At 48.5% G+C, this 26,994-nt stretch overlaps 1 protein-coding gene across 3 annotated transcripts in view; it reads left to right on the top strand.

Annotated features, from left to right (window-relative positions):
* The window catches only part of EPN2 (epsin 2), a 98,659-nt gene that overhangs the window by 52,298 nt on the left and 19,367 nt on the right, over positions 1-26,994 (top strand). For all 3 annotated transcript variants that reach the window (XM_008010595.3, XM_008010596.3, XM_008010597.3), the window contains 3 exons: positions 19,391-19,503; positions 21,587-21,679; positions 22,640-22,814. In XM_008010595.3, coding sequence (XP_008008786.1) covers positions 19,391-19,503; positions 21,587-21,679; positions 22,640-22,814 — 381 coding nt within the window. The remainder of the gene's footprint in view (positions 1-19,390; positions 19,504-21,586; positions 21,680-22,639; positions 22,815-26,994) is intronic.

Here is a 26,994-nt window from a genome sequence, read left to right on the forward strand (position 1 = left end):
TGGCAGCTGGCCTGAACTGCAACTTGGTGGGGGTGAGCAGCCCACTTGTTACCCACCCCCAGGACTCTATGAATCATTTCCTGTTCTGTTCTGCAGGACTGGCCACGGTGTCAAAAGGCTTTGGAGAAATTACAGAAGTTCTTGGGGGTAGAGGGAACCTACATCAAAGGGAGGCAGATGGGGATGGGAAAAGCATTCCTGAGTCAAGGTGGAGGCCTGGAAAGAAAGATTGCTGCTGTCCTCTCACCGAGGACACTCTAAGGCCAGGGGCCAGATCTTTTGCCCTGGCTGGCCTTTGTTGAGGGCTGGTAAAGGAAGGAAGGATTGCCCACCTTGGTGTTCTCAGCCCCCTTGCTGAGCTCCCTGAAGTACAATCTGTGGAGCCAAAGCTACAGCTGTCTTGATGCTCCCTGAGCAAGTCCCGAGTTGCCTGGTACCTTGAAGTTCTTAGTGGGAGTTTAACTGCCCAGCATTCCTGTTCTTAAAAAAAAAAGAAAAAGGAAGGTAGACAGAATAGAAATCTTCATTGCCTTCTCATTCACTAAAGTGAATCAGAACCAACTCGGGTCCTGAAACCAGAGTAAGCAGTGGTGGGCTTTATACCAGGTGGGGGCTGCTGCCTGCAGCTGGGTCTTCTAGTCTCTCCTCATGGCCCCTCCTGTCTTGCTGACGCCGTTGGCCCTGGCTGTGGTATGCTTCAGGTTTGCTCCCAGAGAAATGGCAGGGATTCCTTTGGGCCACTGGTCCTCCGGTCCTCTGGTCTGAGAGCCCCTTGTGCTGAGGCTGCTCCTCTCACACCCCACCCAGCAAGGGTTTGCCAAGTGATTACTAGAGATTATGACCATTTAATTTATTTGCCCTGCTTCACTCTAGAAAGGATTTGAGTTGGCTTGTAAAACACATGCATTGCCACAGGATTAAATAGATACCAGAAGAAATTGGGGCAAAAGGAAAATAGAGGTGAGAAAGAAAAGCCAGGATTGCAGACAGTGGCTAGAGATGAATCCAAATTTGGTTTGGTACTGTGCAGCTGGGAAGGCCAGAGTGTCAAGCAGCCTGCCCGGGACTTCATGGAGCAGTGGCCATGATCATTGTCCTGTGGCATCACCCCAACAGCTGCTGCTGCTCTCCTCCAGGCCTTCGGGCCATGCCTCCACTCTCTAGTGGCCTGGTAAGAATCTAAGGGGAAACAGGATTTCTCAGGGAGTGGAGTGGCAAGGCTATCCACGGTTATCAGCCGTTCATTCTTAAACCCAGTAGGGACTTGGTAGAATTTGCAAGCTTTCTTGTGCGTTTCATGAGTATGTCCAGGAAGTCCCCAGGCACAGTAGGCCCTCAGAGGACTCTACGGAAGCTGTCTTCATAGCAAGGGAACCTCAGGGGTGAACCAGAGTTGTCATGGCCTCAACCCTGCTTGCCCGACTCTGGGAGTAGAGCTGCAGTATGCACACACACAGACACATGTGCACTTACACCAGACATGTACACACATGAAGGAGAGTGTTTTGATAAGATGTAGGCATCTGAAAAGGGAGTCCTACGCAAGTCTACTTCTGAGAACTCAAAGATGTGGGAAAATATATTGTTAAAAAAAGAAAAGCCAAACGAGCCAGTATGTCAGAAGTGCTTCTGAGGTGGACCTTGGAAGACTCCTGGGTCAGCTGAGGTCTCCTGAGAGTGTGGGAGGTGACGGAGCTCCGAGGTACGGGGCTGAGTGATGCTGTCAGGAACTAGGGGGGCAGCAGGGCACGCCTGGGTCTGAGAAGGTGGTTGGTGGCCGCCAGCCAGGTATTTCCTAGTGTCAGAAAGGCCAGGGATAGCTACCTGTGGGGAGTGTGTCCAGCCCTCAGGGGCCTTCCATTGGGTTTTGGGGATGGACCAGGAATTTGGTGGGAGATGAGACTCATTTGACGTCTTGTTTTGGTGGAATAAATGTGTTCTGTAAGTCAGGGGAGCCCTACATCTTTGGCTGGCGGTCAGTCCCGGGGGCAGAGGCACAGCAGGGCTGTCAGCGTTAGCTTACTCTAGAGAGAGTTAATCTCTTCAAGTGAAAAATTGAGTCACGAAGAAGCTGATTAGTAACATGAACACACCCTCAGAGGTGGCAGATTTATTGACACATCTATCCAAGTGTCAGGTATAAAAGATACTCATTCTTGCCACAAGGGCTTGGGTTTTGAGTGGGATTTGAATGTGGTTCATGAAGGCTGTTGAATGGCTGAGCTGCTGAAGTCAGGCAGTTGCCCAGCACAACCAGAAGGCATCTGGATCACCTCTCCTGGGCCTTTGCCTTCACATAGAAGGAGTCCATTTGCTTCTCACACTTGTGAAGAAGGTAGGCAGGGCAGATGAGGTCAATAAGGAAACTGACATGAACTTGCTCCCCTAAATCCTCTCATTTGTAAGTGAAGAAGCTAGAATTTGAACTGGAATTTTGAAGAACTCTGCTTCTCTTTCCTCTACTTGACAGTTTTTAAAATTGCTTTAAAATTTTTTCTGCAAAATAGACAAATACAGTATACACCTATTACAATTTCAAGATTATATGGTTCATCTTATATAGTGCTATTTTTTAATTATTTTTTTCTTTTTAAGATAGGGTCGGGCAGGCATGGTGGCTCATGCCTATAATCCCAATCTCGATACATTGGGAGGTCGAGACAGGTGGCTCTCTTGAGGTCAGGAGTTCGAGACCAGCTTGGCCAACATAGTGAAACCCATCTCTACTAAAAATACAAAAAAATTGGCCGGGCATGGTGGTAGGCACCTGTAATCCCAGCTACTCAGGAGGCTGAGGCGGGAGATTCGTTTGAACCTGGGAGGCAGAGGTTGCAGTGAGCCGAGATCGTGCCACTGCACTCCAGCCTGGGTGACAAGAGCGAAACTCTTGTCAACTGTCAGTAAGTTTGTAAACTGTCAATAAGTGTAGGAGGGAAAAGGGAGGTGTTTTAAGTCAGATTGAAACTCTGTCTCAAAAAAAAAAAAAAAAAAAAAAAAGGGTCTTGCTCTGTTGCTCAGGCTGGAGTGCGGTGGTGTGGTTGTGGCTCACTGCAGCCTCTGCCTCCCAGGCTCCCAGGGCTCAAGTGATCCTCCCACCTCAACTTCCTGGGTTGCTGAGACTACAGGTACATGCCACTATGCCCAGCCTTTTTTTAAAAAAAATTTTCTGTATTTTGTAGAGATGGGGTTTTGCCATGTTGCCCAGGCTGATCTAGAACTCCTGGGCTCAAGCTATCCTCTGGCCTCGGCCTCTCAAAGTGTTGGGATTACAGGCATGCAGGCACAAGCCACCACACTCAGCCAGGAATACCTAATTAAACCATTATTTTATTGGGTCCCAGATCTTAAAGAGCTCCTCTGATTGTCAGAGTATGGGATTGTTCTTGGAATTGAAACAGTGCTATCAAGGCTGGGCGTGGTGGCTCACTCCTATAATCCCAGCACTTTGGGAGACCGAGGCGGGTGGATCACTTGAGGTTAGGAGTTTGAGACCAGCCTGACCAACATGGTGAAACCCCTGTCTCTACTAAAAATACAAAAAATTAGTCGGGTGTGGTGGTGGGCGCCTGTATCCCAGCTACCCAGGAGGCCGAGGCAGGAGAATTGCTTGAGTCTGGAAGGCAGAGGTTGCAGTGAGCCAAAATTGCACCACTGCACTCCAGCCTGGGTGACAGAGCAAGACTGTCTAAGAGAAAGAAAGAGAGAGAGAGAGAGAGAGAGAGAGAGAGAGAGAGAGAGAGAAAGAAAAAGAAAGAGAGAAAAGAAAAGAAAAAAGAAAGAAAAGAAAAGGAAGGGAAGGGAAGGAAGGGAAGGGAGGGAGGGAAGGGGGGGAAGGGAGGGAGGAAGGAAGGGAGGGAGGAAGGGAGGGAGGGAGGGAGGGAGGAAGGAAGGAAGGAAGGAAGGAAGGAAGGAAGGAAGGAAGGAAGGAAAAGAAACAGGGCTATCAAAATTGCTGATTGGGAGGCTGGCTGCAGTGGCCCATGCCGGTAATCCTAGGACTTCGAGAGGCTGAGGCAAGTGAGTTGCTTGAGCTTAGGAGTTCGAGACCAGCCTGGGCAGCATAGCAAAACCCCATCTCTAGGAAAAAAAAAAAAAAACAACCAGGCATGGTGGTGTGCACCCGTAGTCCCACCTACTTTGGGGGGCTGGGGTAGGAGGAATCACCTGAGCTCAGGAAGTTGAGGCTGCAGTGAACCAAGATTGTGTCACTGCATTCTAGCCTGGGTGACAAAGTGAGACCCTTTCTCAGAAAAAACAAAAAACCCATTATTGATTAAATGGTTGACATTGATGTGTACCTAGAAAATGGGTCAATACAATATTTACCTGTTTTTAAAGGATCCTTTGTAGTATAGGTAAACCAACTGTTGTTTGTAAACTGTCAATAAGTGTAGGAGGGAAAAGGGAGGTGTTTTAAGTCAGATTGGCTAGCATAGTCACAGCTGCTGAAGGTGTCTTTATTCATGGATGCTCATTACAGCAGTTGCTAGTTTCATATAGCCAACTTCCAGGAGGCATTAAAAAATTATATGACTAGAAACAGGAGGGAAGGCATACAGATAGATTTCTCTTCGCATGGGAAAGTAGGCCATATAATTTAAATCTCTCTCTGTATCATATTCTTTTTTACTGTCTTCAGAGTCCTTTTCACTACCTGAAATTCTCTTACTTTGTTTTGTCTCCCTGCACTAAAACGAGCTGTTAGAACAGGAGCCCCGTTCATGCCCCGCGCTGTATCCCTAGTGTCCCTAGCACAACACCTGAACCAGGAAAGGTGCTCAGAACATACTTCATGCATGAGTGCTAAATAAACCTCTCTTCTCCTGTCTCCTCACCTGAGGTCAGGAGTTCCAGACTAGCCTGCCCGACACAGTGAAACCCCGTCTCTATTAAAACTACAAAAAAAAAAAAAAAAAAAAAGCTGGGTGTAGTGGCACACACCTGTAGTCCCAGCTATTTGGGAGACTGAGTCAGGAGAATCACTTGAACCTAGGAGGCGGAGGTTGCAGGGAGCAGAGATTGTGCCTTTGGACTCCAGTCTGGGCAACAAGAGTGAAACTACCTCTCAAAAAAAAAAAGAAAAAAATACACTTGAGGTCAATTCCAGAAATATAGAAATGCCTTATATATTTGTGTGGTTTCTCGATGCTTTGAGGTTGAATTTAGCAACAGTATGATTCATAGTTGTTAGTTTTTGTTTATTGATACAAGGCAGTTCCTCATTTTGACAGTTGCCTTTTCTTTTTTCCCTAAATCACTAGCTCTCAAGCTTTTAAATCTCCCAAAATGTCCCAAATCCCAGGCCACACCTCTGCCATACCTCTCAAATTAGAATCTCTGGGAGGGCCCCAGGTGCCGAGGTGGCACTGACAGCAGTATGCTGGGAGCTGCTGGTTCCCTGTCAGGCTTTAATCAGTTGAAGGGCTCTTCCTCCACTCTCCTCAACTCATGGCCCGTAGCAGTGTGTTTTCACGGAGTTACAGGCAGCCATGTGACATTCCAACTTGGAGCACCTTGGAGATTGATATTACACATCAAATTAATCTCCTGCTGACTTATAATGGAAAGCTTAGTCCAGCTTGCAATGGGATAACCAGAGCCCCTCCCACCAGTCCACTCCACGACCTACTTCTCCAAGTACAGTGAGGGCATGAAGTCATTCATTCTGCTAGTTCTTTTTTTTTTTTTTTTTTTTTAATTGGGACAGGGTCTCACCCTATCACCCAGGCTGGAGTGCAGTGGCGTGATCTTGGCTCACTACAGCCTCTGCCTCCCGGGTTCAAGCAATTCTCCTGTCTCAGCCTACTGAGTAGCTGCGACTATAGGCGTGTGCCACCACACCCAGCTAATTTTTGTATTTTTAGTAGAGATGGGGTTTCATCATGTTGGCCAGGCTGGTCTCGAACTCCTGACCTCAGGTGATCCACCCGCTTCTGCCTCCCAAAGTGCAGGGATTACGGATGTGAGCCACCGCGCCCGACTCCTGCTAGATTTTTGGTACAAAAGTAATGTATGTCCATTCATGATAGTTGGGAAAATGCAAAAAATAGAAATAGTAAAAGAAGAAAAAAATGCTGCAATCTTAACTATAACATACAAAGACAACTGTTGTTCACATGTTGGTCTATTTGTTTTTATTTTTATTTATATTTTTGGAGACAGTGTCTTGCTGTTGCCCAAGCTGGAACATTGTGGCACAATCGTGGCCTACGCAGCCTCGAACTCCCAGGTTCAAACAATCCTTCCACCTCAGCCTCGCCTAGTAGCTGGAAGTACAGGCGCACACCACACCCAGCCAAGTGTTTGATTTTTAGTAGAGACAAGATCTTCCTATGTTGGCCAGGCTGATCTGGAACTCCTGGCCTCAAGTGATTCTCCTGCTGTGGCCTTGCAAAGTGCTGGGGTTACAGGACTGAGCCATCATGCCTGGCCACGTGTTGGTGTAGTTCCTTCTGGACTTTTTCCCAAGCATTTTCTTTTTCACACTGTGAATGCAACTTTGCATTCCTGCTTTCTGTCTTGTGACATTGAAACAGAAGCATTTTCTGTGATTCCTACACAGCCCTATAAACACTTTAACAGCTGCACATAGTATTCCTCTGGGTGAAGATCCCTAAGTCATCCTTGCCCTGATGTTGGACTGTCAGTCACTCCTCATGTTCACACTGAACAGCCCACAGATTTTAGTGACAGGGCCCTGGCTGCATAGACTGACCACTGGCAGTTGGGATCCACCAAGTTGTGCAGTTTTGTTGTAGCCATCTGTCTGGGGGCAAAGCATGCAGATTCTTAATCTGGAGAGGAACTGAAGGCCAGGGCAAGACCCACATCCCCAAAAGGCAGTTGTGCTGACAGATCTGAATCGTAGGTCTGAAAACAAAGCTGATGTAACATTTTATATTATACAGATAGTACAACAGTATTATGGACATGTCATTCACAACCATGTGACATTTTCAAAGCATATTTTCCAAAAAGTGTATTCATGTGCTCACTTTCTGCGCTTGTGTGTGAGGGCCAGACCTAAGCTTCCAGGGGCTTGCAGCTGGTAGCTAAGACCTTGTTTTTGGCGGGCCCCATTTAAGAGAGGCAGACATACCGACACCATGTGGCGCTGGGTGTGGGGGAAGGTGGTGTTCAGGCAGGCAGTGCGGAGTGGTTGTAAACTATGGAGCTGCTCTAGCCCTTCACTTGTCGTCATCTTAGTTTGTGAGACAGCGTGAGGCCGAGGGCAAGCCACTGGGGGGGCCTAAACTAGGAGGGCAGGAGCAGTGACCTTGTTGCGCTTGGCCACAGAGGGTGCCTCTCATTTCCATGAGAAATAGGACAATTATGCAGTCTGATTTTTTTGAAAAAATCTAACTCTATGCATTTTCCATGTTGCTACTTAGTTTTATTTATCAATTCATTTATGTATATATGTATGTATGTATTTATTTAGTTTTTGAGACGGAGTCTTGCTCTGTCGTCCAGGCTGGAGTGCAATGGTGTGATTTCTGCTTACTGTAACCTCCACTTCCCAGGTTCCAGTGATTCTCCTGCCTCAGCCTCCCGAGTAGTTGGGATTGTAGGTGTGCGCCACCATGCCCAATTACTTTTTTATATTTTCAGTAGAGATGGGGTTTCGCCATTTTGGCTAGGCTGGTCTCGAACTCCAGACCTCAGGTGATCCTGCCCACCTCAGCCTCCCAAAGTGTTGGGATTACAAGTGTGAGCCACTGCGCCCTGCCTATTTATGTTTTTTTTAGAGCTGGGGTCTTGCTATGTCACCCAGGCTGGCTGGAGCAGTGTTGTGATTCTACCTCACTGTATCTTTGAACTCCTGGGCACAAGGGATCCTCCCATCTCAGCCTCTTGAGTAGTTTGGGACTACAGACACCTGCCACCAAGCCCAGCAACACTTAGTTTTAAAGGTTAAACCTTGGGCAGCTTACTTGTAAAATGGGCATAACCATAGTGCTTGTGTCCTGGGTTATTGTGTAAATTACATATGCTAATAATGTATGCACTTCACATACCACCTTGCACACAGGAAATGCTCCAGAAGTGACTCTGTCACTGTAATTCTTATAATCAGACTTGCTTCAGATTTTCACCAGTGTAAATAATGCTGTGGTAAACTACTTTGAACAGAAAGCTTGTTTTTTTCTGTTTTTAAGGATTCTTTGGATTATTTCTTCAATGTAGAATTCCCAGAAGTGAGATTAGTGGGAAAAGTGTATGAACATTCTGTTTCTTGAAGCATGACAAACGTTTTCCAAACAGACTGTTTCCAAACAAATGCTTTACCCCCAGCAGTGGGGGAGGGTGCCCAGTTGGTAGGCCCTGAGCCCACAGCAGGTGCTATACTTTTATAATTGATTATTTCCAATTGAATAGATGAAAATGATCAGAATACTCATTTTAAAAATGAGTTTCCTGTTTATAAGTATTACTCTAAGAAACGGTTGCAGGCATTTAACTTCTTTGAAGTTCATGATTGAATTAAAAAAGAGATAAATGATTATCTTTGTTGAAATGCCCGCTCACCTCAGCTGGCACTGCCTGGGCTTCAGCATCCCTCCTCCCACTCTAGCTCATCCCTGGACAGCTGAGGGTGGCTCAGGGTGAGGCTGCAGGTCCTCTTCTCCTTACTGCTGGTCCCCAGCCATTATGAGATCCCTGCCCCAGCACTCCGCCCAGAGAAGGACAGGCTGTAGCTTTGTTACTTTCACCGTGGACAGAAGCAGCAGGAACCTCAGGGACTCCTGAGGTAAATGGCAGTGAGAAAAAGCTGCTTAGTGTTTTGACTAAACCCTTCCCTTCCCACCCAACAAGTTGGTGCTCTTATTGTAGGAGAGGGTTTAATAGCCCAAAGATAATGGCACAACTTGCTTTTTTATTTCTGACTGAGGATGGGGTTTGACTCATGCAGACAAATGGATGGACTGCCTTTTGTCTCTGCTTTACCCTCCCCCGTCTTTCACCAGCCGTGCATTGGGGCCTCAACATGGTCATTGTTGGGGCTCTGCCTTTTTTCACCCGGGATTTCAGCTTCCTTGTCTGTAAACTGAGGTAGCAGTACCAGTGTTGCAGAGTGGTAGTGGAGAAGTTATAGCCATTATTCGTTTTCACCAGAAACTAAACTTGACCATTATCTGATGGATGTTTGAGCACCTACTCTGTGCCAGAAGCAAAGCTGACGTAGTGCCTGCTTTCTGCCCCCTAGGGCAGATGGCCGGCTGGAAGTAGTTGAACAGACTAGAACACGCAGCTACAGGGGATCAGGGCTGCAGTCTAGGTGCTGCCCAGCTGCCCCGCGGTTCTGTGGTGGGCAGGTCTATGCACATCTACCCCCAGTGTCCAGGGGCCAAGGAAGGAGGCTGACAAATTCAGTTTCTTAGAAAGAAACAGGCCGGGCGCAGTGGCTCAAGCCTGTAATCCCAGCACTTTGGGAGGCCGAGACAGGCGGATCACGAGGTCAGGAGATCGAGACCATCCTGGCTAACTGGGTGAAACCCCGTTTCTACTAAAAAATACAAAAAAAAACTAGCCGGGCGAGGTGGCGGGCGCCTGTAGTCCCAGCTACTCGGGAGGCTGAGGCAAGAGAATGGCGTAAACCCGGGAGGCAGAGCTTGCAGTGAGCTGAGATCCGGCCACTGCACTACAGCCTGGGTGACAAAGCGAGACTCCATGTCAAAAAAAAGAGAAAGAAACAGGGACTTACGAGCAGAAGCCACGTCTCTCTCAGGCAGTGGTGAGACAACATGTCAGATCCCACACCATTACCCCCCAGAGCTAGGGCTTATATACCATAGGGAAGGGGTGGTTCAGAAGGAACGTGTAGAACATTTGAAGTACGATAACATTAAGGTAGTTTGACCTAAAGACAGGATTTAAGGTAAGTATGTGCTCTTACATAAAAACAGTAAACACTGTAAATCTTTTTTTTTTTTTTTTTTTGAGACAGAGTTTTGCTCTTGTTGCCCAGGCTGGAGTGCAGTGGTGCAGTCTCGGCTCACTGCAACCTCTGCCTCCCGGGTTCAAGCAATTCTCCTCCCTCAGCCTCCCAAGTAGCTGGGATTACAGGCGCCCACCACCATGCCTGGCTAATTTTGTATTTTTAGTAGAGACGGGGTTTCTCCATGTTGGTCAGGCGGGTCTCAAACTCCTGACCTCAGGTGATCCATCCACCTCGGCCTCCCAAAGTGCTGGGATTATAGGCGTGAGTCACCGCGCTTGGCAAACTGTCAGTCTTGGAGGCCTTCCTGGAACTGGGATTAATCAGAAGCCAGCCTGGTGAATTAGCCTCTAAGGTGGAGCTGCGTTGGCCTCCACATCCACTGAGTGCTCTCTGTGCGCCAAGGCCAGCTCCAGGTACCAAGGTATAAATAGCAAATAAAATGGATGGACCCCCTGCTCTGTTGAACTCCCAGTCTGATGAGAAACAAAGCCAGGGGAGGTGCAGTGAGAAGGTCGCCTTAGAGCTGCTACTTAGGGATGAGGATGTGATTCTCCTTCCCATTTGAGGACCATGAGCAGCACACAGAGTGTGAGGGAGCAGCAGTCAGGCAAAGGCTCGAGGCAGGAAGGAGGAGCCTGCATGGCAGGTGCCCGGGGAGGATGGGAAGCAAGCAGAGCCCAGTGTTACTTGGCTAGCTGCTGTGTCACCCCAGTCTCTACCTCCACGGTCCCATGGCAGTCTCCCCTTTTGTGTCTGTGCTTCTGTCTCTTCTAAGGACACTAGTTCTATTGACTCTAGGGCCCATCCTGCTCCAGTATGACCTCATCTTCACTAATTACATCTTCACTAATTACATCTGCAGCTATCCTGTTCACAAATAAGGTCATGTTCTTCATCCTACTTCCTATGGGCACCCAGTTCTGCCCTTAGCCCCTGGTCAGAAGAAGGCACTGTAAGTGCTGAGTCCACATCATGTGGTAGCACCACGTACCAGCTGGTTCAGGAACTAGGTATCATACATAGGATCCCAATTAAATGTGTCCAGACTCCAGCCACTTCTCATACCCTTCATAGCTACTTTTCTGGCCCATGTTCCCTAGACCAGTCAAGTGGCATCACTGCCCCACTTAGACTCTCCAGAGCACCTCTGAAGGCTTCTGAACCCCCACCACTCTTTGGTCATGTGCCCTTGGGTGCCCTCTGCTGACACTAGCCTCAGAGCCTGTCCCCTGCTCTCAGAAGTGCCCATGCCCTTTTGCCAGCCCTTCCAGGGCTCTGTGCCAGCGCCTCCTGTCAGAGCATAGCCGAGCAGGCTCTCCTCTTCTCCACCCTGCCCTGCCCTGTCCCTCCGGTTTAGATTTGTTGATGGTCTTTCCTTATTGGAACACAAACTCATGGGAACAGAGACTTTCCTCAGTCCTAGAGGAGGCCATGCTTGGTGTGGGTGTGCACATGTAACTGACTGAGGGGACAAAGCCCCTTTAGGGTGCTAGGAGCAAGCATGGGGCATAGGTCCTGAGTCTTGGCTCTGAGTTCTCATCCTGTCCCTGGATGGCTGTGAGCTGCAGCCATTTACCCTCTCTGGGCCCCGGTGTCCCCATCAGTGGGAAGGGTTGGTAATGAAGAGCCAGACCTTCAGGGTCAGACTCCACCTGCCCCAGCTGGGTGGAGTTGGGACAGTCACTGCACCCCTGGCCTCAGCCTGGACTGTAAGCGGGGCAGCACCCCTTTATGGACGGAGGGTTCCTCAAGAGACAGTATTGCACACGCGGTGAATGATTTTCATATTGCTTCTTGTTTGTTCCCCACAACAACCCTGGGAGACGGTTCTCCATCCCCATTCTGCAGATGAGAAAACAGGCACTGAGAAGGTAATCACCTAGGCCGGAGGTCCCCAACCTCCGGGCCACGGACCCAAAGCTTCACCTGTATTTATAGCCACTCCCCATCACTTACATTACTGTCTGAGCTCCGCCTCCTATCAGATCAGCAGTGGCATTAGATTCTCATAGGAGCACAAAGCCTATCGTGAACTGCACATGTGAGGGATGTAGGTTATATGCACCTTATGAGAATCTAATGCCTGATGGTCTGTCAGTGTTTCCCATCACCCCCAGATGGAACTGTGTAGTTGCAGGGAAACAAGCTCAGGGCTCCCACTGATTCTATATTATGGTGAGTTGTAGAATTATTTCATTCTATATTACAATGTAATAGTAATGGAAATAAAGTCCACAATAAATGTAATGTGCTGGAACCATCCTGAAACCATCCCCCTCCCCACTCCTGGCCGTGGAAAAACTGTCTTCCACTAAACCAGTCTCTGGTGCCAGAAAGGTTGTGGACAGCTGACCTAGGCCAAGGTCACGCATTAAGAAGTGGCAGAGCCCAGATCTGAGCCCAGGCATGGACTCAAGGGCCCATGCTCTTGTCTGCCACACTGGGCTGCCCTCTCAGGCTGATGGCACTCTGCCTGGGGTCAGGCCCAGGTGGGAGAAGCACATAGGGCAGGGAGGAGGGGTTCCTTCTGGGCGAGTGTCAGAGAGGGAAGTGCGCTTCAGTTTTCCACACGCATACTGTGCATTCAGAAGCTTTTCTGGGTGGAAGCACAAGAAAATGTGAACAGCTGTCTCCTCCGGGGAGAGCAGTGGGGCAGGATGAGAGGAGTGGCTCTCACTTCCTTTTATGCTGAAATATTTAAGAGTAAGTCGTGGGTATCCTCACATTCCTACCCTAAATACTTCAGTACACATCTTTTCCTGGAGAGTCATACACACAGCCACTGTCACACACACACACACACCTCTCGCAAAGTCGGAAATTAGCGGCATCATCTCACACTGAGGTCATGGTCATATTTTTCCAGTTGTCTGGAAGTGTCTTGCTGCTGATCAGCCTAATGTGAGGCCACCCCAGGACCTCAGGCTGAGTCTAGCCATCCTATCCCTGCAGTCTGTGTCATGGCAGCACGTTCTCTATTCCTCGGGGCTAGCCGTCCTTTGGGGTGTCTGTCCCTGGCTTGGATCTTCCCGTCTACTGCCTCTCACAGTGCTCAGCCTGGCCCTCAACCTGAGCTTCCTGCGAATCGGAATCACGGCTAGAGTCTGGATTCTGTGCATATCAGCGTTTTGCTGGGACTGTCATGGGTGGGGATATGATGTCACCTGATAGGCAGCCCTCCCACCACTGATAGTGCCAGCGTTGGCCACAGCACAAAATGAGTTTGTGATTTGTTCCTGTGTTGTAAAGTCACGTCCCCCTTGTGGCTGGACAGTGATCTGGCTGTGGTCATGTTTCATTGCATTTTTCATTATACACCTTTTTGGCTTTTGCACCACGTATTTATATTCCTGTTAAATATTACCTGGTGTAGGCCGGGTGGGGTGGCTTACACCTGTAATCCCAGCATTTTGGGAGGCTGAGGCGGGTAGATCATGAGGTTAGGAGTTCAAGACCAACCTGGCCAACATAGTGAAATCCCGTCTCTCCTAAAAATACAAAAATTAGCTGGGTGTTGTGGTTCGTGCCTGTAGTCCCAGCTACTCAGGAGGCTGAGGCGGAGGTTGCAGTGAGCCGAGACCACTCCATCGCACTCCAGCCTGGGTAACAGAGTGAGACTCCATCTCAAAAAAAAAAAAAAAAAATTACCTGGTATAATCTGAACTTAACTTTTTTATGATTTGCCTCATTAGACTAAAAGCAGCCTTCCCAGCCCCTCCCTGCAGGGAGGTAAAGTGAGGGCCCTGGAGGCTCTCCTGTGTTGAGAAGTGGTGGGAATGTCCTCAGTAGCCAAGATAATTGCTGATTCAGGAAGTGGCCCCTGGAACCACAGGATGCTGTCATCACATTGAGGAAGCGCTTTGCTGCTGTTCAATAACGAGGAAGGAACTTAGCTAGACTGGAGAACTGACCACTGGACAGTAGACGCTGACCCTGGGCTCAGCGCTGGCTCCCTAGCCCCTCCCTCGAAGTAGGCCAGCCCAGCAGAAAGCAGCCCTAGGCCTGTTCCTTGGAGGCCTGGGAAGGGCCATGCTTTCTGTGTGTGAGGTGGAGGGTTGGGTGCCTGACAGAGCTTAACCCTCAGGTGGTCTGGTCTCCATGGATGGAGGACAGAGCACCAGCTCAGGACAGGGCTGGAATCTACAGGGAAGAGCCACCTGCATCCCGGCACTCCTGACCCCTTTGTAGGTCAGTTGCTTACCTCCTCCCACAGGCCCCACTGTCTTCATTTCACTGATGTGGGAGCAGAAGCTCAAAGAGGTCAGGCTATCACATGGACTCCCACTGCTGGTCAGTGGTGGAGACAAGGTTCGTCCGTCCAGTGCTCTTTCCACTATCTGGTCTTCTCTTGGCTGACATGCACAGGGTGTGAGAAGTGGTGGCAGCGCTTGGGCCCGTGTGGGGTCTTCTCACGTCCCCCAAGCCTGGCCACCTTTCATTTTTGCTGAGTTGTCATACATGCCTGTGTACCCAGCATTACCAGACTAGGCCCAGGGATATACGAAGACCAGGACCTCACCCTCCCTTCCCCACAGGGTCTGTGACGCTCACGTACCTGTGCAGTCATGCTGCCCACTGCACAGAGCCATTTGATGGTAGAATCCTGTCCCACGTGCTATAAAATGTAAAAATACACTTGCGGGGTTTTTGGCTTTTTTGTTTTGTTTTGTTTTTGTTTTTGTTTTTGTTTTTTTGTGACAGTCTTGCTCTGTTGCCCAGACTGGAGTGCAGTGGTGCGATCTTGGCTTGCTGCAACCTCCACTTCCCTAGTTCAAGTGATTCTCATATGTTAACCTCCTGAGTAGCTGGGACTACAGGCACGTGCTACCACACCTGGCTAAATTTTGTATGTTTAGTAGAGACAGGGTTTTGCCCTGGTTGGCCAGGCTGATCTCGAACTCCTGGCCTCAAGTGATCCACCCACCTCGGTCTCCCAAAGTGCTGTGACATCATTACAGGCATGAGCCACCACGCCTAGCCTAACATTTGGATTTTTTGTAACTGCCGCTTTCTTTCTCTTTGACCTATCCATGTAGATTAGAGGAGGCTCTTTAATCAGCACTGTGTGGCTGGCAGATGCTGCTTCCATACTTTCTAGGAAAATTGCAAAATGTAGTTGATAAGAATCAATTTCCTGTTTTTCTACCAACTCGATTGCCTTCTTCCACAGTTACCTGAAAGTGGCCCACTGAAGCATCTTTATTAGAAAATCTTTCACCCTTTGTTTTAGGAGCACTTTTGGGAAAGGATGTCTCTCCCTTAGCACAGAGTACAGGCACCCAGGCTCTGCGGGGCAGTCCCTGGAGCAGACAGGGTAGACTTGAGTGGGAGAGACCCTTGTCTGCCTGAGTTGGGAGAGTTTTCTTCATCTTCTTTTTAGATTGTATTTTGAGGGAATTGTTGGGCTTTTCTAGCCTTCCTACTCAGCCTCTCCCGCTTAGGCTTTTTCTTAGCCAGTGTGACAGACTGGAAAGGATAGAAATAAGGCCTACCTGTGGTTACAGTTCTTGACCGCAGCAAGTGAGGACTTGGAGCTCTTCCAGTGGGATTCATAATGCAAAAGGCCGCCTTCACGGAAGAAGGGCCATGCATTTGGTGCAACTTTAGTGATGAGCTTAAATGAACAATTCCCGTTCTTCCTTCCAGTGAGTGGGAAGAAAGCAACCTGCAACAATGAGTGAGTGGCACATCCTCCAGCACTTGCTTTTTCCCTTGGTCCCTGTGAGCTCTGAACCTTCAGATCCTCAGAGCAGAGCCAAAGCCAGGCTCAGGTGGTCAGAAGGGCCCATTCAGGCCTGTCTCACAACGACATCTGTGTTCACTGTCATGTGCATGGGCACAAGAGGCCCTTTGTGGAGCTGAGTTGCTGTCACCAAGGCAAGAATATCTCTGCTGGAATCCTCCCTCGAAGTTCAGACCCGCTGTGTGTAGCTCAGCTGATGTTCAGTGGTTGGTGGCCAAGAATTCTGCCATCTGCAGAACTGAAAGCTGTACATCCGTTTATGAAAACCACAACATTCAGGGGAATACCCTTTGTCTTTAATTTCCACATTGATGTGGTGAGCTATGATGTGGTGAGACCGGGTATGTGCCAGCTGTGCATTATTGTAACAGTGTCAGTTATGGTAGACATAAACATGTACATTTGCATTTGAAGCTAGTCTGGCCTTGCAGATGTGCTAGAAAGCTCAGAGGACAAAGGAGGCCTCACTTCTCCAGCAGGTCCAGTTCAGATTCCCGCACCCACTCTCCCCCTCCAACCTGGCTGTATCAGTCACTGTAGCTGTGCAACCCAGTACCAGCTTCCCTGCCAGGGTGGGGCTTGTTTTCCAGAGCACGTTTTTCGGGGTGGGGTGGGATATGAGCCTTCTACTTGATTCATTTGTGGTTTCCATTTGGTAGTAAATGAAATGTGTCAGAAGTGCAATATTATAAAGCAAGGGTTTTGTGAACCAGCCCTCAGAGATTCCTTATCAGGAAAGAGGCTGGGAACAGGTGGCTGGAGTGGTTAATGATTTGGATGGGAGTGCCCTGTTCAACTGAGAAGAGTCCCCTGGAACTGTCTGGCTTCCTTTATTCTCTTCCATGTGGATGGTGACATCTTTTTGAACATAGAAAAGCCCAAACTTGAGAGTTCTGATTGGCATAGGTGAAGTTTAAGAACAAAGCCCACAAAAAAATATGCTTTTTGTTTTGGTGTATTATTAAGAAATCAAGTTGTTAAGGTGGATTGAGGACTTTTCATCACCCTCTAACTTTATTTCTGAAGAGATACTTTGGGAAATGTAATTGGGTGATAACACTAGGATGGGATTTGACTTGATTTTATTTAGAAAAATACATTTGTGTTTTTATAGCTGCAATTTTCTTTTTCTTTCTTTTTGTTTTTTTTCTGAGACAGAGTCTCGCTCTGTCGCCCAGGCTGGAGTGCGGTGGCGCGATCTCGGCTCACTGCAAGCTCTGTCTCCCGGGTTCACACCATTTTCCTGCCTCAGCCTCCTGAGTAGCTGGGACTACAGGCGCCCACTATCACGCCTGGCTAATTTATTTTGTATTTTTAGTGGAGATGGGGTTTCACCGTGTTAGCTAGGATGTTCTCAATCTCCTGACCTTGTAGCTAGGATGGTCTCGATCTCCTGACCTCGTGATCCACCTGCCTCGGCCTCCCAAAGTGCTGGGATTACAGGCGTGAGTCACTGCGCCCGGTCTGTTCCAAAGTAAATTTATTGCTATATGTTTTGTGTGTCTTTAAGAATTTCATGACAGGGTGATGCCTCTGCTTGGCAACCTCACGTGGTAGAGAAATTCCCAGTCTCCTGCCCGGCCCCACCTCAGCCCTCTGCCCAGAAGCAGCCTCTTTCTACCTGCCCTGGTTCTTCTGTGGATCACATCTGTGGCCTGAATTGCATTTAGGCCTCTTCCCCTGTTTTATTCAACATAGCCGTGGCCCAGCCATCTGAAAGCCTCCTTTGAAAGCCTCCTTTGCCAAGAATTATTCCCAACCTTTTAGTTTCTTTCAAAGAGGAAAACCGTAAGAATCAAATTTCGACTGGAAAGTAAGGCAGAAGGAACACCTAGGTGAGTGAATCCTGCTAGTTAGGTTTCCTAAAATAGATGTAATGAAAGAAGGAAGTAAACTAATACACAATTAGAACACTTATTTATTTTTTGAGATGGAATCTTGCTCTTTTGCCCAGGCTGGAGTGCAGTAGCTTGATCTTGGCCCACTGCAACCTCTGCCTCCTGTGTTCAAGCAGTTCTCCTGCCTCAGCCTCCCAAGTAGTTGGGATTACTGGCGCCCGCCACCACACCCAGCTAATTTTTGTATTTTCAGTAGAGACCGGGTTTTACCATTTTGGCCAGGCTTGTCTAGAACTCCTGGCCTCAGGTGATCCGCCTCAGCTTCCCAAAGTGCTAGGATTACAGGCATAAGCCGCCATGCCCGGCAAATTAGAACCTTTTAAAATGACCCGTTAACCATGAAATTGAATTCTGTAGTTGTCCATCTGTCCATCTATCGACCTGTGCATGCACCTGTCCATTCTTGCATGTAAGCCTCCACCCAAGAGGTGTTTGTCAGCCAGGGGTGAGTGCTACAAGGGAGAGGTGCAGAGGTGCAGAGTCTGATACAGCATCAGGATGAATGGGAAGGACCAAGTCGGGGAAGCCGAGCTCTGAATACGAAAGAGGAGGTGGGTGCGCTGGGGGAACAGCATGCACAGAGACCCAGGAGGAGGACAGGGCGAAGAACCATCTAAAGCAGTAGCTCCAAATCTCTCAGTGGGCAGATCTTGCTGTGAGAGTTTTAGAGAAGCTATGGATCCTTCCTGAAACGGGGCAGAGGTTGGCACATACTTCCAAAACTCTACAATAATTTCTGGAGGCATTTAGATTTCCTGATCCATGAGACATCCTAATGACTGTGTAAGTCCCAGCACCCAGCACCATGGTTTATGGTGTGAATGTCAAGACTCCAGTGGGGTTTGTTACATCGGCTACGACTTCACATCTCATTCATTCAGTAAAAACTGTCTTTCCAGGAGCTGCTTAGAAGTATTTAAACTAGCTAAGTGCACAGCAAAAGTGTCTGCATGTGTGTCTGCATTTTTATCTCTATTTCTTTCTAATCAGTGTACAAAGCTGCTTACAAAACGAAAATGTCTGGGGTCACTGCAGAAATGGGCAGGCTTCATTTTCCATGATCTCGTAACACTATGAGAGGCAAAAGTCAACTCTTTTTTTTTTTTTTTTGAGACAGAGTCTCACTCTGTCACCAGGCTGGAGTGCAGTGGTGAGATCTCAGCTCACTACAACCTCTGCCTCCCGGGTCTCTAAGCGATTCTCCTGCTAGCTGGGATTACAGGCACATGCCACCACACCCAGCTAATTTTTGCAGTTTTAGTAGAGACAGCATTTCACCATGTTGGCCAGGATGGTTTCAATCTCTTGACCTTGTGATCTGCCCACCTTGGCCTCCCAAAGTGCAGGGATTATAGGCGTGAGCCAGCGTGCCTGGCCTCAAAAGTCAACTCTTGAGCGTTGGTGTGCCTGAAGTGGAGTCTTTGATCTCCAGATGCCTTGCACTTGTTTGAAGGATGCTCTTTGGTCCAGCTTGAGTTAGTTCCATTTTTGGAGCACTGCAGATCTGCAGTGAAGACTGAGGTTCTGATCCTTGTGAGGTTTGATGGCTGGGGCTTGCACACCCAAAGGCATTTTCTCTTGGTTGGTACCAGGGGGCTTCTGTATTTGGGAAGCTACATTTGGCTGTCACTTATTTTAACATTCAAATATTTGTAAGCCTTTCCTTTCCTCTGCCTGCATTGTTGGGCTACTGCTGGACCTTACGGGTTTGAGATGGGAATGGGATGTGGTCTGCCCAGGAAACCGCTATGCAGGAGCTGTATCAGCCTTGTCTTTTGCATGTGATGACTTGTTCTTCCTCAACAGCCACCTCCCCACGAGTGTCCTCTGAGCTGGAGCAAGCCCGGCCCCAGACTAGTGGAGAAGAGGAGCTTCAGCTGCAGCTGGCACTTGCCATGAGCAGAGAAGTGGCTGAGCAGGTCAGTGCCCCAGGCAGGTCTGCACTACATTGACTGCCCGTGCTCGGGGTGGAGTGTGGCTCACTGGGAGGATGATGGCAGACACAGCCCTGTCTCCAAAACATTTCAGATATGCTTGCTGAGATGGCATTTTGTGCTGCCATCAGTGTGTATCCTTGTCGCCCTGTGTCCCTCCCAGTCAGGGAGGGATCCCATGCAAAGTTACATTTAGGAAAGATTTTCTAGGAAGTCATTGCCAAGGAGAGAAACCAGTTAAAAATGCTTCCCAGAAACACTTGTGCAGACACAGCCATGTCTGGGCTTTCCCTGAGTGAGCTGAGCCTGCACAGGCTCCTTGAAGGGTGGCATGCAAGGTGGGCACAGGGATGCAGGCCTGAGGGGCAGGAGCCAGCCTAGCCCTTGCCAAGCACTTTGGTGACCTGTAGCAAGAGATTTGCAGAAAAACAAAGACTGGGAAAAAATGCTCGCAAAATGAGAGTGTTTGTGTTTCGATGACAGAAGTATGTATAGTTTTAATTTTTTCAGTTCCCATTTTTCTCTTTTCTTTTTTTCTTTTTTGTTTCTTCTCCTTTTCTTTTCTCTCTTCTCCTTTTCTTTTTTTCTTTCTTTCTTTTTTTTTTTTTTTGACAGAGTCTTGCTCTGTCACCCAGGCTGGAGTGCAGTGGTGCAATCTTGGCTTACTGCGACCTCCGCCTCCTGGGTTCAAGTGATTCTCATGCCTCAGCGTCCCGAGTAGCTGGGATTTCAGGCGCGTCCCACCATGCCAGGCTTATTTTTGTATTTTTAGTAGAGGTAGGGTTTCACCATGTTGGTCAGGCTGGTCTCGAACTTCTGACCTCAAGTGATCTGCCCACCTCGGCCTCCCAAAGTGCTGAGAGTACAGTCGTGGGCCACCGCGCCTGGCCCACATTTTTCTTTAGTAAGCATGCATTACTTTACAATAGGGAGGAGGGAAAGGAGCAATTAGAGTGGCCTTACAAATTGTCATGCCTTTGGTTGCAGTTATCAGGGCTGTGTCCACTGACCTTTGGTTAAAAAAGGTAGATGGGACCGGGGCAGCACAGGGATTCCTCTCCTCTGTTAGAAGTTGATGTTCAGCGAGGGATACTAGGGATAGGTAGATTTGAGAACAGACAGGTTTGTCCCGGCATTGTTTGTGTGTCTATAACTGGCAACATTCTAAAGCTCAGTAACAGCGGGCAGTCTCAGTTGTGGCCTCTCTTTCCCTGCAGTGGGAAACAGGCCGCCAGTAACTGCCCACGTGGATGCATGAGGCTCCATGGCCGGCAGCCCAGGAAGAAGGTGCATGGTAGCATCCACTGAGAAACACAAGGACAGACGGACAGTTTGAGCCCATTTTAGTTAATATTTATAATAAAATATAAGGGAGCAAGTTCAAACTCCCATGCTGATCAGTAGTGGGATTGTCCCTTTGAATAGCTACTGTGTGCCCGTCTGGGTAATACCATGAGACCCTGTCTCTTAAAAACAAGAAAAGAAAAAAATACAAGGAATATATTATTTATATTTAATTATTATATTATATAAAAGCTTAGGATAACCCTGTCTTTTGCATATGGTGACTTTGCCTTAAATAAAGATAGTGAATCATTTCTGTTAGGAATCATAGAAATATGCAGCCATTTTCCGGAAGCATACACAGTGGAGGTGGAATGATACGTGATATTTATCTTCTTTCTAATTCCTTTTTGGGTTGTCAGATTTGTGTTTTATAAGGACACATATTGCTTCTATAAGTAGAAAGAATTTATAAAGCCACTTTCATTTCGAGAAAAAAAGATTTTAGATTAAGCATTCCCTTTCCCCAGTTTGGTGGTACCTGAGCCATGGTCTCCCTGGTGTGACCCCAAGGGAGTCAAAGTCACAGGAGTCGCAATGAGGGAGGAGCCTTCTGGGTACACACACATTTGGAATTTGAAAGTAATTGTGTTTTACAAGTAGTTTTGAAATCTTCCTTTGAAATACTACATCATACAATGTGCATTTCCTGTTTCTGGCCAGTGTGGCTTTGTTCTGTCCAGTGATATTATTACAATTACCAGTTTGCATTGTCCCTCTACAGGAAGAACGCCTCAGGCGGGGTGATGACCTCAGATTACAGATGGCCCTGGAAGAAAGCCGAAGGGACACAGTTAAAATTCCAAAAAAGAAAGAGGTAAGAGCTTGCTGGGAGGGCAGATGTTTCACCCTGTCCTGTAGTTGTTGCCTCAGTGTCCCCCACCCGACCTCCCTTGTTGGCGTGATGCACAGTGAATTCTCCAACCTCAGCAAATAACCCTCATGCCTGTAGTGGGTGAGGGCTAGGTGAGCAGGCGACTGAAAACATACCTGAACTAACCAGGAGACACTTAACGTCCCAGTGCCTCAGTCTGCTGTTTGTAAAATGAAGGTGATGATAGCGCTTGCCTCCTGGTTCTGTGGCTGTGGCAGCTGTCAAGTGAGCTACATGCCAGGGGCTGCGAAACGCTTTCCTGCGTCAGGGTGTGCCTCCAGTAGTGCTGGTTGCCTTGTCATCACTGTGCCAGGCTTCCTGCTTTGATGTAGAGGTGACCAGGACATGGCTGTGCTTTTGACAAGCTCATCCTCATCCTGTCGAGACCCAGACCGCTCCTCACCCCACAGGCCCCGGGGCTCCATTGGCCTCCCCTCTTACAGTGCTACTGAGGCCTGTGGAGCCGCTGGCTCCTGACTGGATGATGGTGATGATCCCTGATGACACATGGGGTGGTCTTGAGAGTAGGGAGCGTGCGGGCGACCCCAGGAGGAGGGCCCTCAGGCTGGTCCTCGATAGTGGCTGGCAGGTGGGAGGGATGGCGTTTTGGAGGATGTCCACAGCCCAGGCAGAAGCCTGGGTTAGCCTGGAAAAGTCTGTGGAGCCCTGAGGTCTGTGAAGTCTGGTAGGGGGTTTGGCAAACAGTAAATAGCTTGTTGTGACTGGAGAGCTGGCCGGATGGGGAGGAAGATGGGACAGCTCAGTTTCGAAGTTCTTCTCAGCCCCTCCTAGAGGGCTTCACTGGAGGACGAGGCATGGGTGGTTGATATTTATGGCTAGTTCGTGGGTATTTGCTGTAACTGTAGCATAGTAAAACCTATCCCCTTCTCTTTGTCTTAAAAGCACGGCTCTCTCCCACAGCAGACTACGCTGTTGGATTTAATGGATGCTCTCCCCAGCTCAGGCCTTCCAGCCCAGAAAGCGGAGCCCTGGGGCCCGTCGGCCTCCACTAACCAGACCAACCCCTGGGGCAGGCCAGCAGCTCCTGCGAGTGCTTCAGACCCCTGGCCATCATTTGGTAAAGACTCCATTACTGGTCTCCTGTGCTTGCCTGCTGGATGGGTGAGGGGCAGGGTAGTGCTTCTTGCTGTCTCTCACCCACTTGGGTCTGGTCGATTGTAGTGGGTGTCCAGGCTCCTCTAGCCCTCATCAGTTACATCCAACTGGCCCTCGCCCTCCTCCGTGAGGATGGTGGCATGGTGTTCTCTCTTTGTTTTGAGTGGTTTTCTGCTTTGGGAGAAGGAAAGTCGACTTCACCTCAGCCTCCCACTTGCATCAGGAATGCCTTGTGCCTTCTCTGGGACACGTTTCAACTCTTTCAACCTCAGCATTGCACCCAGTGCCCCAGCTGAAGGAACCATAATACACAGCGTGGAGCATCCAAATCAAGCTGCTGTAATTAGCTGGAAATTATGATGTGCTTACCGCCACTGCTGATGAAAAGGGGATACATGTGCTATAATTCTGCTTGTTACTTAAAGCAGTAGAAAATCCGTTTAATAGGCTAAATGAATATTTTAAAGTTTTGCTTAACATGAGATGTAAGAGGAATTGTGGTGGGAAGTTCAAAATGTGAGCATGACACAACTGGTTTGATATGGGCCCACGAGTTTCTTTTTTTTTTTTTTTTTTTGAGACGGAGTCTCTCTCTGTCGCCTGGGCTGGAGTGCAGTGGCCGGATCTCAGCTCACTGCAAGCTCCGCCTCCCGGGTTCACGCCATTCTCCTGCCTCAGCCTCCCGAGTAGCTAGGACTACAGGCGCCCGCCACCTCGCCCGGCTAGTTTTTTGTATGTTTTTAGTAGAGACGGGGTTTCACCATGTTCGCCAGGATGGTCTCGATCTCCTGACCTCGTGATCCGCCCGTCTCGGCCTCCCAAAGTGCTGGGATTACAGGCTTGAGCCACCGCGCCCGGCCAAGCCCACGAGTTTCTTAATCACTGGACAGGAGCATGGCCCAGCAGGCTTTGTGAAGGCTTCCTGGTCTGGTGCCCTGGGGGGCCCCTCCTGGTGCACTAAACCCTACTGGGCATGGCTGACCTGTGGGCTTTTTGTTTGGGAACTTTGTATATGTTGTGGCATCTTGCCTGTATCTCCTGGAGTCTCTGTTTCTTTCAGAACCGTCTCATGTTCAACTTGGTTCCTTAGATGTTTACTAAAATGTACCAAACGACAGGCTGTGTTCTGCTGTGCATGACCCCTGAGACAACAGGTGATTATTGTCCCTGTTGTCTGTTGTCAAGGCCCTGCTCAGGAGCAGGCAGGACAGGAACACAGTGTAATAGCAGTACTGTGTAGTCCAGGCCTCGATGGAGGTTGTTTGAGAGCATGCTGGGATGAGATGAGACTCAGTACAGGAGTCCAGGGAGTGTGAGGCAAGCATTTTGGAGGAAGGCTATTTCTGTCGAGTCCCCAGGGAAGAGAAGGTGGCCAGGCAACAAGAGGCAGGGAGTTCCCTGCAGAAGACTCAGAGTGTGAGAAGCAGAGGGGTACGGAGTGGTGGAGTGGGTGCAGATGCAACCAGCCTATGTGAACCGAGAAGCAGGGGAGAAGGGCCCAGATCACTCAGGGCCTGCACTCAGCCTTACAAAGTGCTTGGACTTGGTCCAGAAGACACTGTCAGCCCCAGATGCCCTTTAGCATGTGGTGAGTTCTGATAGCTTGATGGTGGCCTCTGCAACCCAGGCAGGGCCTCATACCCCCTTTGGCAGGAGCCCTCTGGGCCTTGGGAAAAGCCCCAGGCAAAATTGCCCACAGCTTTCATTCACTGAAGGCCAGTTCCAGGGCAGCTCAAGAGGTTGGTTCACAGGGTTTGTCACCTGTGTGTGGTACCCCCAGGGAGCCTGTGGTAAGATTTTACCACCACACATGGGGACTGTGGTGCCCCAGGGCTGGCAGACCCTTTCAGACAGTGGCTTTGGCCTTATTTTTAAATCTGAAGAATGATTAGTCTGTGAAGTGATGGCCACCGGAAGTTACGGTTAGGGTGTTTTCAGGAAAGACTGCTCATTAAACGGTGGGATGGTTATCTTAGTGCCCTGTAAAGAAAGTGGTCACACCAGGAGCCAGGTGGGTTTAATAGAGTTACATTCTGGGGAGGGGATTGGGGATCAGAGTGGTGGGAAGGAGGCTTAGTTTTCACACTTTACCTTTTTATATTGTTTGACTTGTTTACCAGGGGTAAGTTTTTCCCAGTCAGGGAGACAAAAATCTCGAAATATCTTTAAATGACCAAGTTATGCCCAGCCCTTCTTTTGGCTGGTGGATAGGGCTATGCCCTGGACCCAAGTGTCCTGGGCTGAGCCAAGGACCTGACCTGACCCTCTAAGAACACAGTGTAATAGCAATACTGTGTTGAGAGCACCCTGGGATGAGACTCGGTACAGGAGTCCAGGGAGTGTGAGCCGGGGAGTCTCCCCTAATGAATGGGGGCAGCTTGGTCGGCCTGGTGGGCTGCTGCTTCACCTAGGAATGCTGCCCACATGAATCTGCCCTCCCAAATTTTAAGAACTTGAGATAAAATTCACCATTTCAACCTTTTTTTTTTTCTTTTTTGAGACAGAGTCTCACTGTCACCCAGGCTGGAGTGCAGTGGCACCATCTTAGCTCATTGCAACCTTTGCCTCCCAGGTTCAAGCAGTTCTCCTGCCTCATCCTCCTGAGTAGCTGGGATTACATGCGCCCCCCACCACACCCGGCTAGTTTTTTTATTTTTAGTAGAGACGTGGTTTCACCACGTTGGCCGAGCTGGTCTCAAACTCCTGACCTTAAGTGATCCGCCTGCCTCGGTCTCCCGAAGTGCTGGGGTTACAGGCATGAGGCACCACGCCTGGCCCATTTCAACCATTTTAAAGTGGACACTTGACTGGTTTTCAGCACATTCACAATGTTGTGCAGCCACCATCAGATGTTTAATTCCAGAACATTTCCATCACCCCAGAAAGAAACCGCATACCCAGCCCCTGGCAACCACTGATGTGCTTTCTATCTCCAGGGATTCACCTCTCTGGACATTTCGTAGAAATGGAGTCATGCTCTCAAAAAAAAAAAAAGAAATGGAGTCATGCACTATGTGGGCTTTTGTGCCTGGTTTATTTCATTTAGCATCATGTTTTCGAGGTTCATCGATGTTATACCATGTGTCAGTCCTTCATGACTTTCTGTGGATAAGTAATATTTCATTGCATGGATATGTAACACTTTGTTTAACCATTCAGCAATTGATGGATATTTGGGCTGTTTCCACATTTTGGCTGTTATGAATCCAGTTTTTTTAAAGAACAGATAGAAACCTAGATGTTTGAAATCTATTAGTGTTTAAATGTTGGCTGTGAATTTTAAAAATTAAGAATATGGTTGGAGCTAATTAAAAGCTATCTGAGGATGGGCACATGTGGCTTGTTGACTGCCAGTTTTCCATCTCTTGCCACTTGCCCAACCTAGGACCTTCTTGGTTCTGATGCACTTGGCATTATTACCAGTGACTTGGGGAGGAGACAGGACACTAAAGCCCAGAGGCATTGTTAGTAGGTTTGGGGCAGGCTCAGTGCTTATGGCACCATGTCCTGTACTTGTCACACCATCCTGGACTGCTGCGAAGCCCTTCTGTGGCCCTGGCATGTCCTGGAAAAGTCATCACAAATTCCAATATGGAGAGATAGCCACTGTTAAAATGTTAGCTTGTCTGCTTCCTGTCTTTTTTATGGGCATTATGTTTTTACTTAGTTGAAGCTATATTGTATATATAATTATGTGTGTGTGTATGTGTATATTTCAATTTGTAGTGTCATGAGCATTTTTAGGCATCATTAGGAATTCTAAACAGTACCATGCTGTACCGTCATTTACTAAGCAGCCTAGTGATGTTCATAGGGGTGTTTTGCAGTTCTAGCACTCTACTTTCAGTAGAAAAATACATTAAAATCACAGTGATTTAATTCTGAGATTCTTGTAATTCTCAGTGGTAGTGTTGACCAGCTCTGCAGGATAATGGCCCTCCGCTAGCTCCTGCATTCACTGAAGCATGTTAGCACACCCTCTGCTTCCACATTCGTCAGCATAGCCTCAGAGCAAGAGTGTGGTATCGGATTTATTGTTTAGCATCTAGTTAAATCCAATAGTGCACATTTTCACGGTCACCCCTCCATCCTGAGACGCATTCATAAATTAGAAAGATTGGAGTCCCTTCCCATAACACTGT

Source organism: Chlorocebus sabaeus, chromosome 16 (assembly GCF_047675955.1).
Source record: "Chlorocebus sabaeus isolate Y175 chromosome 16, mChlSab1.0.hap1, whole genome shotgun sequence".
NCBI lineage: Eukaryota > Metazoa > Chordata > Mammalia > Primates > Cercopithecidae > Chlorocebus > Chlorocebus sabaeus.